Source organism: Procambarus clarkii, chromosome 59, assembly GCF_040958095.1.
Source record: "Procambarus clarkii isolate CNS0578487 chromosome 59, FALCON_Pclarkii_2.0, whole genome shotgun sequence".
NCBI lineage: Eukaryota > Metazoa > Arthropoda > Malacostraca > Decapoda > Cambaridae > Procambarus > Procambarus clarkii.
The window spans coordinates 33,612,259-33,627,258 of record NC_091208.1 but is presented as its reverse complement, the minus strand read 5'-3'; the positions used below and the strand labels follow the sequence as shown (position 1 = coordinate 33,627,258).

Genomic DNA, 15,000 nt, shown 5'->3' with positions numbered 1-15,000 from the left:
TGTTACACTAAGCTTACCATAACATAACAATGTGTGTTAAACTAAGCTTACCATAACATAACTATGTGTGTTAAACTAAGCTTACCATAACATAACAATGTGTGTTAAACTAAGCTTACCATAACATTACAATGTGTGTTAAACTAAGCTTACCATAACATAACTATGTGTGTTAAACTAAGCTTACCATAACATAACTATGTGCGTTACACTAAGCTTACCATAACATAACTATGTGTGTTAAACTAAGCTTACCATAACATAACAATGTGTGTTAAACTAAGCTTACCATAACATAACTATGTGTGTTAAACTAAGCTTACCATAACATAACTATGTGTGTTAAACTAAGCTTACCATAACATAACTATGTGTGTTAAACTAAGCTTACCATAACATAACAATGTGTGTTAAACTAAGCTTACCATAACATAACTATGTGCGTTACACTAAGCTTACCATAACATAACTATGTGTGTTAAACTAAGCTTAACATAATATCCCCACACACGAGAACAGATAACCAAAAAAAAGATTAAAGTACCTGATCCCAACCTGGTAGAGCTAATCAGTATAGGACTTCATTTCAGTATATGCGCAAATCCTCGCCTTGTAATCAGTCCATGATAGATTTCAAGTAGCTGATTTTAGAATAAATATTGGAAAAAAATATTTGAAATAAAAATTTAAAACATAAAATTTTGTTAGCATTGTTATAAGTTGGATGTGCCTTTGCATATGCTAAGAATGAAGCAGCCGCCGGCTCTTAGTTAATGCCCGGTGTGAATGGAGCAGCCGGGGTGCTCCTAGTTAATGCCCAGTGTGAATGAAGCAGCCGCCGGCTCCTAGTTAATGCCCAGTGTGAATGAAGCAGCCGCCGGCTCCTAGTTAATGCCCAATGTGAATGAAGCAGCCGCCGGCTCCTAGTTAATTACTGCTTCAGGAAACACAAACAGTTAACAAGAACATGAAATACATTCATCACAAGACCCGTGTTGCGCATCAATATTGATTTGCAATATTACTTATCTACTATACAATCTTTTATATAAGATAAAATATAAGCGGATAAAAAGGAGAGCATATATTTCTTATTTGTATATGTGTGTGGTGTTACAGTAGCGATAAACACGTGTTTTATTTATTACTCTGAAAATGATAAAGCAATCTATTATTCGTAATTGGTATAACACTTAATTAACACAAGTTTAGATTGGCTGGTGAAACTGTGCATAAGTCTGAACTTAATTATCGAGGTGTTCCTGCAAGCACAACTACTCCCAAGATGTTTGAAGTTACTCATGAAATTAAACAGGAGTAGCGAAGCTTAGTTTGTTGAGTGGTTGGCCTTTGGTCTCGTTGTGTTGTAGAGCGTTGTTAGGTCTTCTGTGTTTACTGACTACCGTCATCATATATATTCACTGCGAAATTGGGTATTCTCTCTCTCTCTCTCTCTCTCTCTCTCTCTCTCTCTCTCTCTCTCTCTCTCTCTCTCTCTCTCTCTCTCTCTCTCTCTCTCTCTCTCTCTCACTCTCTCTCTCTCTCTGTCTCTCTCGCTCTCTCTCTCTCTGTCTCTCTGTCTCTCTGTCTCTCTCTCTCTCTCTCTCTCTCTCTCTCTGTCTCTCTCTCTCTCTCTCTCTCTCTCTCTCTCTCTCTCTCTCTCTCTCTCTCTCTCTCTCTCTCTCTCTCTCTCTCTCTCTCTCTGATGACAGAAAACTATGCAGACATTATCCATTATATATACCAATTATTAATGACCAATTCATTAATATTAATCAGCCTCTTGATTTAACGATTGTCCAAGTGAATGTAAATTGTCCAATATATTCTTTGTATAGAAAAATATATTTTATCTATACCGTTTTTTTGGGTAAATTATTTACTAATCTTGTCTTCAAGGAAAATAATATAATAATTATAATTATCTGACTGCTCTACACAACAGTTCAACACGACTGATCAAGCAATCTATAAATCTCTACAACTTGAATTAAAGAGTAATATTTGCTCGATTTGTATTCAGTTCCAAATGAAGCAGAGGGCCAATTATTAAATAAATGAGTCAGCATAATTCAGAATCACCTACTGGGAAAAAGAACCATTTGGACTTACCTTATTGCAAGGTTGGGGCTCGATCTCCTATGGTGCAGTGTTTGGGCACCCTTCCTTCACTCTATCCTCGTATCCCGGCACTTAGTCTGTCCTCATCCCCTTTTAAAGTGATATAAAGTTGAGCAATCATTCAGCTTTCGCCTCATATTTTTCATAACTACCTATACCTAACAAACCAACTAACCATAATATGAAACTATATTTACCATTAACAAAAGTATTTTCTATTAACTGCAATCTTTCAGTTCTTGCTGTATTTAGGTTTCAGAGAGCTATTTTACGGTAATATTGCTCACTTTTTTTTAATCAATAGCCTCGTGATAAGTTATAAACTCTCAAATTATTGAGGTGTTGTCTTTTGTTGCCTGTGGATACATTCTTTGCTTTTATGGCTAGACATTATAAATTCTAACTTTTGTGTAGCGTTTAAACAATTATTGGCTTAACCTGGCTTTTTAATACTATTACAATTGCCGTGTACAACAGTACATGTATACACCAATGTATATTTGCACCAATGTATATGTACAGTATTATGACCAGACTAGTGCATGTTTGAATAAGTAAATGTGTACACCAATGAACATATACTCTCGTATAGGTCTACACTAGTATACAGCAGTGTATGTATATTTAAGAGTATCAGAGAATGTGTATACCAATGAATGAATATTCTTGATGTATCACATGTCTAACTTTTGAAGGACGAGAGGTAACGTAGAGTATACACATGTATAACCTGAAGGTGGAGAGATAATGTATGGTATACTTGGTGCTCCTGCAGTTGCTCCTGAGGTGGAGGCTCAGCTGGCGCCCGCCCTCGACCCCAACAACATCAAGGAGGGTGAAGATGTCTACTTTGAGTGTCACGTCAAGGCTAATCCTCCTGAGTCAAGAGTCATCTGGCTACACCAGGTATGTTGCTCCCTGTTGCTGCTCCTATTGCTGCTCCTGTTGCTAACTGTTGCTGGTCCTGTTGCTCACTGTTGCTGGTCCTGTTGCTGGCTGTTGCTGCTCCTGTTGCTGGTCCTGTTGCTGGTCCTGTTGCTCACTGTTGCTGGTCCTGTTGCTGGCTGTTGCTGCTCCTGTTGCTGGTCCTGTTGCTAACTGTTGCTGTTCCTGTTGCTGGTCCTGTTGCTCACTGTTGCTGGTCCTGTTGCTGGCTGTTGCTGCTCCTGTTGCTCACTGTTGCTGGTCCTGTTGCTGGCTGTTGCTGCTCCTGTTGCTGGTCCTGTTGCTAACAGTTGCTGTTCCTGTTGCTGGTCCTGTTGCTGGTCCTGTTGCTCACTGTTGCTGTTCCTGTTGCTGCTCCTGTTGCTCACTGTTGTTGCTCCTGTTGCTGGTCCTGTTGCTGGTCCTGTTGCTGGCTGTTACTGCTCCTGTTGCTGTTCTTGTTGCTGGTCCTGTTGCTGGTCCTGTTGCTCACTGTTGCTGTTCCTGTTGCTGGTCCTGATGCTGGTCCTGTTGCTCACTGTTGCTGGTCCTGTTGCTGGCTGTTGCTGCTCCTGTTGCTGGTCCTGTTGCTGGTCCTGTTGCTAGTCCTGTTCCTCACTGTTGCTGTTCCTGTTGCTAGTCCTGTTCCTCACTGTTGCTGTTCCTGTTGCTGCTCCTGTTGCTCCCTGTTGCTGCTCCTGTTGCTAACTGTTGCTGGTCCTGTTGCTCACTGTTGCTGGTCCTGTTGCTGGCTGTTGCTGCTCCTGTTGCTGGTCCTGTTGCTGGTCCTGTTGCTCACTGTTGCTGTTCCTGTTGCTGGTCCTGATGCTGGTCCTGTTGCTCACTGTTGCTGGTCCTGTTGCTGGCTGTTGCTGCTCCTGTTGCTGGTCCTGTTGCTGGTCCTGTTGCTCACTGTTGCTGTTCCTGTTGCTGCTCCTGTTGCTCCCTGTTGCTGCTCCTGTTGCTGGTCCTGTGGCTAACTGTTGCTGTTCCTGTTGCTGGTCCTGTTGCTCACTGTTGCTGGTCCTGTTGCTGGCTGTTGCTGCTCCTGTTGCTGGTCCTGTTGCTGGTCCTGTTGCTCACTGTTGCTGTTCCTGTTGCTGCTCCTGTTGCTCCCTGTTGCTGCTCCTGTTGCTGGTCCTGTTGCTGCTCCTGTTGCTCGCTGTTGCTGTTCTTGTTGCTCGCTGTTGCTGCTCCTGTTGCTGGTCCTGTTGCTGGTCCTGTTGCTCGCTGTTGCTGCTCCTGTTGCTGGTCCTGTTGCTGGTCCTGTTGCTCACTGTTGCTGGCTGTTGCTGGTCCTGTTGCTGGTCCTGTTGCTGGTCCTGTTGCTCACTGTTGCTGGCTGTTGCTGGTCCTGTTGCTGGTCCTGTTGCTGGTCCTGTTGCTCACTGTTGCTGGCTGTTGCTGGTCCTGTTGCTGGTCCTGTTGCTCACTGTTGCTGGTCCTGTTGCTCCCTGTTACTGCTCCTGTTGCTCGCTGTTGCTGGTCCTGTTGCTCGCTGTTGCTGCTCCTGTTGCTGGCCGTTGTTACTGAGAGTTCTCCTCCAAACAGTAACCTCACCGTTTACACCTACGTTACCGTTCTTATTGATTAATTAAGAACGACTTAATTAATCAATAAGAAGATTAATTAGATTAATTAAGACAACTGGCAATAGCATCTTGATGCTATTGCCAGTTGTTCTGGTACTAATTCCTGAAGTAATAATGTTGCTCCTCAATCCCATACGGTAGTTGGACAGTTTATTGCAGTGAATGATCATGAATGATCATGAATGATCATGAATGATCATAAATGATCATGAATGATCATAAATGATCATGAATGATCATAAATGATCATGAATGATCATAAATGATCATGAATGATCATAAATGATCATGAATGATCATAAATGATCATGAATGATCATAAATGATCATGAATGATCATAAATGATCATGAATGATCATAAATGATCATGAATGATCATGAATGTGCATTGCTGTGAATGATTATTGCAGTGAATAATCACTGTGTAGGGATGAAGTTTCAATCTCGTGATGACACATGTTTAGAACTGGCTATTTGGTTTAAATTTTTGTATTATGAGTGATGTTTATATATCATTATTATTTTCTACCACAGACGTGGCCAGACATTTACAATGCTAACCAGTATATATATACATTTTCTTCTGTCCTCCATGGACAGGGTGAGAGATTTGTTTAACATATAGTTCAGGGATTGGTTGAACAATCAGCCACAGAAGGTGATTGTAGTGCGGGTGTGTAAAGATGGAGTTATATAACCAAAACGCTGCCGCTAAAGATTGCTAATGATATCAAATTTGGAAACGATATTATTAAATGTCAGAAATATCATAAAATGATGCGGGTAAAACAAAGGTTTTGTCTAGAGGCGACATATCATAGCAGCAACATTGGTTATCTTGAGGTTATCTTGAGATGATTTCGGGGCTTTTTAGTGTCCCCGCGGCCCGGTCCTCGACCAGGCCTCCACCCCCAGGAAGCAGCCCGTGACAGCTGACTAACACCCAGGTACCTATTTTACTGCTAGGTAACAGGGGCATAGGGTGAAAGAAACTCTGCCCATTGTTTCTCGCTGGCGCCCGGGATTGAACCCGGGACCACAGGATCACAAGTCCGCTCGGCCGACCGGCTCCCAAAGATCCTTGTGATAACGGTTATCAAGTATACGGACCCGGCCGTCAACGATGACTTAAATTAAGGCAACTAAACTACTTCACAAGACTCATTCCAGAGGTCACGATACTGAGGAAGCTCCACCTCATAATGCTGTAGGAAGCAAGATCTAGGCAAGACGTGGTAACTGGTGTTTGATTATAAGGATACTTGACCAAGTTTACATAGAAACTGCAGTCATATGTCTCACGATGAGACATATTGAAAACGTCGATACGTGCTAATCATTAATATGCCAGAATTAAATCCCTTTTGCTGAATCACTCATTGATTAGTTGGAGTTAGAATTTGATAATTCAATACACGAATTTATATGTAAATTTTTATATATTGGAGAGATATATTAGGTCTTAAAAAGAGACCTATGTACTTCTATGCATTGCAAATTACCAGAGAGAATAATTAGAAAGAGGACAGTGAACCACGTAGAGATACCACTCACTGTCAGGTCTGTCACTTTTAGAAAGTGACAGAAAACCCGTAGTGAAGGTGATCTCGGTGTGTGACATGTTCACCAAGGGAAGGAAGGCGCGAGGACTAGTGATGTTGATCTTCATTGATTGCTAAAATGCCTTTGGCTTTGAACCCCACAAAAGACTGATTAACAAACTGGAGCAGGTTTCTGGGATAACAAAGATGATATCACATATTATGACTGCCTTGGGAAATATTATTTGGGATCAGAAACAGTTTGGTTAACTACTGATTACAAAGATCTGCTGATTATCAGGTATAATCGCATATGTTTGCAGCTGTCACTAAACTGATGGAAAGTTTGAGGACTGGCGAAACTTGCGGAGTGTTGCAGGAGAACCTGAATTTGTAACAGAAAATTTCGGATAATTATTAACGGGACAAAGTTCCCGTGTCTGTTAAGTGATGAATTTTGGGAGAGGGAACAGGAGGGCGGAAGTACAGGACCTCATAGAAAGGAGGCAGTTTATGAGTCAACTTTCAAAAAGAACCGGAAGTGGATGTAAAACCGACATCAATACATCATTTGCATATGCAAGTTTAGGACCCATACCTTTCATGAACCTGCCTCAGGAACCGGTCACAATATTAAACATAATGTTTTTTTCACCAGTCTCCGTGGTGCAGTGGTAAGACACTCGCCTGGCGTTCCTCGAGCGCTTTGTCATGGGTTCGTATCCTGGCCGGGGAGGATTGACTGGGCGCAAATCCTTAACTGTAGCCTCTGTTTAACCCAACAGTAAAATGTGTACTTGGTTGTAACAACGATTCTTCGCGGCAGGGGATCGTATTCCAGGGACCTGCCCGAAACGCTACGCGTACTAGTGGCTGTACAAGAATGTAACAACTCTTCTATATATCTCAAAAAAACTAAAAATGTATATTATTCCAGTCAGAGATTATGCACCTCCATTTTGGAACCATTACCCAACAAAATCACAAGATAAAATGAGATGACCCAAAGATTTACCATAACACAGGCACACATGTATGAGAAATGAAATGTGTAAAAATGATAAGTAATACTAAGAGACAGAACTGACGTGGACACAACCAACAGGGTAAGCTCCTTGTGAATTGGACTTGGAGGCAACGAACGGAATAATGTCGTACAAAGGCACAGCGAATACAGATCTTCTTTGCCGGTAAGGGTGAACGGAACGAGGATGCACAGGTGCTAACTAGAGACCAAATGAACCCCGAGGTGTATTGGAAATTGCTCCTGTGTAGCGAGAGAGGATTGCATCTAACAGGAGTTATAACCAAACGAAGAGGAAGCAACTATCGTTCATAACTGCAAGAACATATAGGACTGTATACAGGACGGGCTGAAGATATAAATGCTTCAGCTGCAATAGCAATGCTTCAAGGCTCTGAAGCTGAACTACGTTCCCCCTTTGAGTCAGTAAGATGAGCACAACTAGGTATGTATATAAATCCCACCCATTAGCACAGAGTATACATATACACTCATGCAGACATACACACGAGAGCTGCATGAACACTCAATACGGTGCCCAACTGTCAGGGATCGAACGCGGACCCTGCAAGTAGCTAGGCCGTCGCTCTTCAACTACACTTTAAGTGACTGGACTCACACGGAACAGAGTGATAGACACAGAACGTGAACAAACTTTATTACTGATAAAGTTTCACCAATAAGTGCTTCATCAAATCTTTAAAAAGGTATTTTCTCAAGTTACTTGTTGAAAATATCACTTAGGTATGCACTCCAAGGTGCACAGGTAAATAATATCACTCTTATATCACTCCAAATAATATAAAAAATATCACTCCTATGCCCCTGTTACCTAGCAGTAAAATAGGTACCTGGGTGTTAGTCAGTTGTCACGGGCTGCTTCCTGGGGGTGGAGGCCTGGTCGAGGACCGGGCCGCGGGGACACTAAAGCCCCGAAATCATCTCAAGATAACCTCAAGATAGGTAAAATATTAACGTGCTCCGAGGTATTGTGTTTCTCGGTCAAAGATCAACACAATGTTGTATAAGGTCAGCTTTTCACAGCTACAGAATTTTATTAAATTTCTGAGCAGAGTAATTTATCGCAAGAAAAGTCTTTAATATTCAGTCTTTCTTGCCAATCTCTGACATTATAAAGTCCATTACGTTCAAGGAGTGACATGAATAAAATATATTCAAATGGATACAGCTGTATAATAACTGAAATGTTTATAAAGTCCAATCAATAAGTCTAAAGCAGAAACACTAACCAGGGACTTAAATGTATGATTTAAAAAAGACCCGGATAACAACTGGTTTGAATACAGGGTTGTCGATTACTGTTACAAATTACCGGACATAATAAGACGTGAGATGACTGGGTTGTTTCAAGCGAAGGTTACACACATATATTGATAAACTGGTTCGGTATAAAGAGCAGCCCCCTTGCATGAGCCAGTGAATCTTCTGCAATTGCAATTCATCCTAAGTTATTACGTTCTTAATTTCATGTATCATGCATCATCAATTTGTGAAAGTTTCCAACCCCTTGGACTGGACGGTAGAGCAACAGACTTTGCTTCTTGCAGGTCGGCGTTCAATCCCCGACCGTCCAAGTGGTTGGGCACCATTCAATCCCCGACCGTCCAAATGGTTGGACACCATTCCTACCTCCATTCCCATCCCAAATCCTTATCCTGACCCCTTCCAAGTACTATATAGTCGTAATGTCTTGGCGCTTTCCCCCTAATAGTTCCATCCTTCCTTCCTCCCCTACCCACTATCCTATCCTAAATCCTCACGTTCATATCCCTCCCTAGTGTTATATAGACGTAATGGCTTATAACTATTTCTTATATTATTTGTGTGTGAAAGTTTCACTGTAGATACACTTTGGTAACGCCACAGGGGGAGCCGCTGCAGACGGAGAGGGAGCGCGGGGTGCTGGCCCAGGGCAGGAACCTGGTACTGCAGAAGGTGAGGCGACACGCCCGAGGAGAATACCAGTGTCGTGTTACCAACGTCGTCGCCTCCGTCACTAGTCATCCCGCCTCACTAGATGTTCTCTGTGAGTATACACACGTCAGCATGTAATACATTTTCAATTTATCACTGCAATCGGAAACATTGAAATGGAATTGTAACATATTTAGTATAGCGTATGTTGCTATTACGTGCAACAGATGGTGCTGTTTTTTTGATTTTTTTAAAAGCATGTTTTTTTCCTGTCACAGGTGAGGCATGTATATAGTAGGTATATAAAAACACGCGCCTATTCGAATGCAACAGCATGTAAACAGCTTTCACAGATTATAATTTGTTAGTTAATCCTTGTAAGTCATTATAATAGGTTTATGTCTCACGTCAGTAGGCTAAAATAGCAACAGAGCATCAAAGTTGTGTTTCAGACTGTCATTTCAATCCTTAATATTTTCGCTAAGGTGTTCAGGGACATTATATTGTCAAAATACTGTCAAATCTTGAATGTTTTCATACACTGTTGGTGACTTTAATCTGCGATATATTTTCCTTAATTGTTAAAGTTTGCAATTGTTAAGGTTTATGATAAAATTACCATTAATATTGTAAATTCATTATTTTGTTTTTCATAATGTTGGTTAATTCAAGCTGTTAGATATTTTCCTTAATGGTCCATGCCTGTAATTGCTCAGTTCTTTTAAGCATATATGTTGAAAGAAACTTCAGTAGGATGTGTCTGTGTTGATTAACAAGAGGATAAGTGGCCTCACATGTGCTTAATAGCAAACTGCTGTTTCCCATACTGTTTCATCTCTTCTTAATAGCAAGCTGTAATTCCACTAGTTAGTCGAGCTCTTCTTATTAACAAAGTCTCATTTTCCTCATTGATGTGTTCTAAATAACAAACTGCTATTTTCCTTACTGTGTAATCTGTTCTTAAAATGAAGTTGCTTATTTCTTTATTGCTCTCGTTCTCTGTGGTCTCTCATATATATATTTTTTCGAACTGCTTTATCCTGTACTTTATCTCTTCTCTCTATAAGGGAAATATGTGTATATATATATATCAGATTTTCCAGTTGATATAGATCACAAGGTTCCATCTACCTCTCTCTCTCTCTCTTTGTCTTAGAGCCTTTTCCATGATAAGGAAAAAGGATAAGGAAAATGGCCTTTTCCATGAAGTCATTCCTGTTCTTCGGAACCACAACAATATTGTTCATTAGTCTCAATATAATCTTCAGTCAAGGAACATTTCCCAAGAACAAATATCGTTATTACACGAGGATAATATTTTTTAGCATATTGTTACATTCTTTGCTGTGTAGGCATTTTATTGAATTCATTTAACTAAGACTTAGTCCAAGGTGGCTAACGAGGTTACACCCTGAAGATTAACGAAGCCAAAATGAGGTGGTTAACGAAGCCACGCTATAGTTAATGAAACAACATTCAGGTAGTTAAGGAAGATACAATGAGCAATGAGGCGCTCAACAATGCCACTACTGGCAGTCTCGTGTATATATATATATATATATATATATATATATATATATATATGTCGTACCTAATAGCCAGAACGCACTTCTCAGCCTACTATTCAAGGCCCGATTTGCCTAATAAGCCAAGTTTTCATGAATTAATGTTTTTTCGTCCACCTAACCTACCTAACCTAACCTAACCTAGCTTTTTTTGGCTACCTAACCTAACCTTACCTATAAATATAGGTTAGGTTAGGTTAGGTAGGGTTGGTTAGGTTCGGTCATATATCTACGTTAATTTTAACTCCAATAAAAAAAAAATGACCTCATACATAGAGAAAAGGGTTGCTTTATCATTTCATAAGAAAAAAATTATAGTAAATATATTAATTCAGGAAAACTTGGCTTATTAGGCAAATCGGGCCTTGAATAGTAGGCTGAGAAGTGAGTTCTGGCTACTAGGTACGACATATATATATATATATATATATATATTTAAGATGAATAGGAAAACCAGGGATATACTGAACATCTTGTATCAGAATCTTTACTTTAAAAAACATAACGTTTCGAATACTTCTCGTATTCATCATCAGATCTAAAAGAAAAAACAGAAATCACAGTCAAATAGCTGGTAAACAAAGAACTCATACTGAATATAATTGCCTATCAAAGAAAGGAAAATGCTTAAAAAACAAAACACTTAAGCGCACTTAAAGTGATCAATACAAATAAAACTTATTAACTGTCACATATATTAAAAACTAATTTAAAATCCATTAAACTACAAGATGAAATTTATAACTACTAAAACAAACCATTCTATTAAACTTACGTGAAGTGATCAGAAGTGAAACTTGATACTTAACACATAGATACTAAACACTATAACAAATATTTATATAATGACTACAAATCTACAAAAAATGTATGTAAAATACAAACAGAATAAACGACAATTATAAAGTACTAACTAAAATCTTATAAAAAACTCAAATATTAAATAAAATTAAATACCAAAAAATGTATTATATATCCTAAATAAAAGATTATATTAATGTACAATGTTAAGACTTGAAATAAGTAAGAAAGGGCAAAGACATGGTAAACTAAACAAAATTAAACTACCAAAATAAACTAAAAATCAAATTACAGGGCCTACTGTGCACTATACAGTGTACAATTGAACAGCTGAATGGTTGCTATTTAGCAGAGGCCGCAGCTCCTTTATATATAAGGATTCCATTACTCTCAAATCTGACTGGCCATTCATACAAGTGTCCAGAATTTTAAAATCAGATTCCAGCAGAGAATGATCAAACTCATTACAATGGTTTCTAATCTCCGAAAATGCTGGTTTAGACAATGGTAATCCAGTCCTAAAAGATAATCCCCGGTGCTCAAGTATCCTAATCTTAAAGTTCCGAATGGAACTCCCGACATATCCAGCATTACAGCTGGAACAATTATACATATATACGACATTTGAGCACAAGGGGATAGGCACTTTATCTTTAAATTTAAAATAAGAGCCTATGGTATTTGTGTTGACAAAAATAAATCTAAAGTCTACTTCAGAATAACACTGCTGCAACAGTCTCCTCAAACGACTCCTTACAGAAAAGCTAATACTGCCATAAAATGGTAATTTAATATATTTAAGATCCCTTTATTGTTCCATGTATTTTACATACATTTTTTGTAGGTTTGTAGTCATTATATAAATATTTGTTATAGTGTTTAGTATCTATGTGTTAGGTATCAAGTTTCACTTCTGATCACTTCACGTAAGTTTAATGGAATGGTTTGTTTTAGTAGTTATAAATTTCATCTTGTAGTTTAATGGATTTTAAATTAGTTTTTAATATATGTGACAGTTAATAAGTTTTATTTGTATTGATCACTTTAAGTGCGCTTAAGTGTTTTGTTTTTTAAGCATTTTCCTTTCTTTGATAGGCAATTATATTCAGTATGAGTTCTTTGTTTACCAGCTATTTGATTGTGATTTCTGTTTTTTCTTTTAGATCTGATGATGAATACGAGAAGTATTCGAAACGTTATGTTTTTTAAAGTAAAGATTCTGATCCAAGATGTTCAGTATATCCCTGGTTTTCCTATTCATCTTAAATATATATATATATATATATATATATATATATATATATATATATATATATATATATATATATATATATATATATATATATATATATATATATATATATATATATTTAAGATTTGCTGTTGTCTTTAACTTAATCCATCTTGTGTTACATCTCTTTTATGACGGAAATTTTCTTGGATTACTATTGACTTGTGTCATTGTTTTGACAATGTTTACAGGGACCGTTGTCTACTTCTTGACAAGGACAAGTGTTTACACTTCTTCAAGAAGTCTGATGTTTTAGCTACTTTACTAGAACTAATTTTAGCATATTTTAGCGGACTTTTTTGCGGAGGGGAATTTTTTTTTTTTTATGTTCACTGTTATTTGTTCATCTTCATTGTTCCATGTGTACGTTTATTGTTCCATGTGTATGTTTATTGTTCCATGTGTACGTTTATTGTTCCATGTGCACGTTTATTGTTCCATGTGTACGTTTATTGTTCCATGTGTACGTTTATTGTTCCATGTGTACGTTTATTGTTCCATGTGTACGTTTATTGTTCCATGTGTTCGTTCATTGTTCCATGTGTACGTTTATTGTTCCATGTGTATGTTCATTGTTCCATGAGTACGGTCATTGTTCCATGTGTACATACATTGTTCCATAAGTACATACATTGTTCCATGTGTACATACATTGTTCCATGTGTACATACATTGTTCCATAAGTACATACATTGTTCCATGTGTACATACATTGTTCCATAAGTACATACATTGTTCCATGTGTACATACATTGTTCCATGTGTAAAAATGTCTTATTATTGAATGAACAATTAAGTTATACAAATAATTCTCTATTCAGGCTAGACCATGACTGAGCTCCATTCATGAACTTTGCATCAATTGAGCAATTCCACAGGAGCAGTGATAAGGATTCGAACCTGCGCGCTAGGTGTTCCCAGGGGAACCCTAGTCCACTGCGCCAGCTCCTGTGGATATGTTCAATGATATAACACGATAATGTGATTTCTCTGAGCACATGATGTGCATGTAGTGCTTACCTTCAAGATGCTGTGTGAGGGAGTAAATATGTATTTCTGGTGTTGTCGATGGTGCAGTCATGCCGGAGTGTCGAGGACCCAAGAACCGCACTGTGTCCGTCACTGCCAAGGACGAGGTCAAGTTGGAGTGTGTGGTGGAGGCCAACCCCGCCCCGGTATGTGAGAGTTTGTCTTTTTTGGGGGTGATGGTGTGTGGGCCTTGGTGGGTGGGGGGGTGGGGGGCAGGACACTGTGAGGTCCTCATATAATGAGGCTCACTGTCAAGAAACTCCTCATATGATGAGCTGCAATAAGGTTCGAACCTGTGCTGTCAAACTGTCAAATAATCCCTCATACGATAACAATTTAGGACTGGACGGAGGAGAGGAATGACCCTCACACACACACACGTCTCTCCCTCTCCACCAGACGGAGTTCCTGTGGCAGGTTAACAGTAGCCGGGGCATGAAGGAGGTGGAACCCTCCCTCTACAGCACCCGGGGTCGGACCAGCACCCTCCTCTACCGACCCCACGACCACCAGTACGAGAAGGACCAGTACGGGGTCGTCTTCTGTCAGGGCAGGAACAGATTGGGCACCCAGGAGACGCCCTGCGTGTTTGTAATCACCCCAGCAGGTTAGTGTCCCCCTGGGGAGACAATATGGGGGAGATAGTGTAGGGGAGATAATATGGGGTACCTTCCCAGTCATTCGCCACCTTCCCTACCCTTCACTACCTTCCCTACCCTTCACTACCTTCCCTACCCTTCACCACCTTCCCTACCCTTCACCACCTTCCCTACCCTTCACCACCTTCTCTACCCTTCACCACCTTCCCTACCTTTCACCACCTTTCCTACCCTTCACCACCTTCCCTACCATTCACCACCTTCCCTACCTTTCACCACCTTTCCTACCCTTCACCACCTTCCCTACCATTCACCACCTTCCCTACCCTTCACCACCTTCCCTACATTTCACCACCTTCCCTACCCTTCACCACCTTCTCTACCCTTCACCACCTTCCCTACCCTTCACCACCTTTCCTACCCTTCACCACCTTCCCTACCCTTCACCACCTTCCCTACATTTCACCACCTTCCCTACCCTTCACCACCTTCCCTACCCTTCACCACCTTCCCTACCCTTAACCACCTTCCCTACCCTTCACCACCTTTCCTACCCTTCACCACCTTCCCTACCCTT

At 39.8% G+C, this 15,000-nt stretch overlaps 1 protein-coding gene across 1 annotated transcript in view; it reads left to right on the top strand.

Annotated features, from left to right (window-relative positions):
• LOC123751765 (nephrin) overlaps positions 1–14,431 on the top strand; it is a gene marked incomplete at its 3' end in the record, with an annotated part of 113,997 nt that extends 99,566 nt beyond the window's left edge. Inside the window, 4 exon segments of the mRNA XM_069307218.1 lie at positions 2,897–3,027; positions 9,091–9,250; positions 13,873–13,970; positions 14,224–14,431. Of these exon segments, the coding sequence (XP_069163319.1) occupies positions 2,897–3,027; positions 9,091–9,250; positions 13,873–13,970; positions 14,224–14,431 (597 nt within the window).
• Between the last annotated feature and the right edge of the window lie 569 nt (positions 14,432–15,000).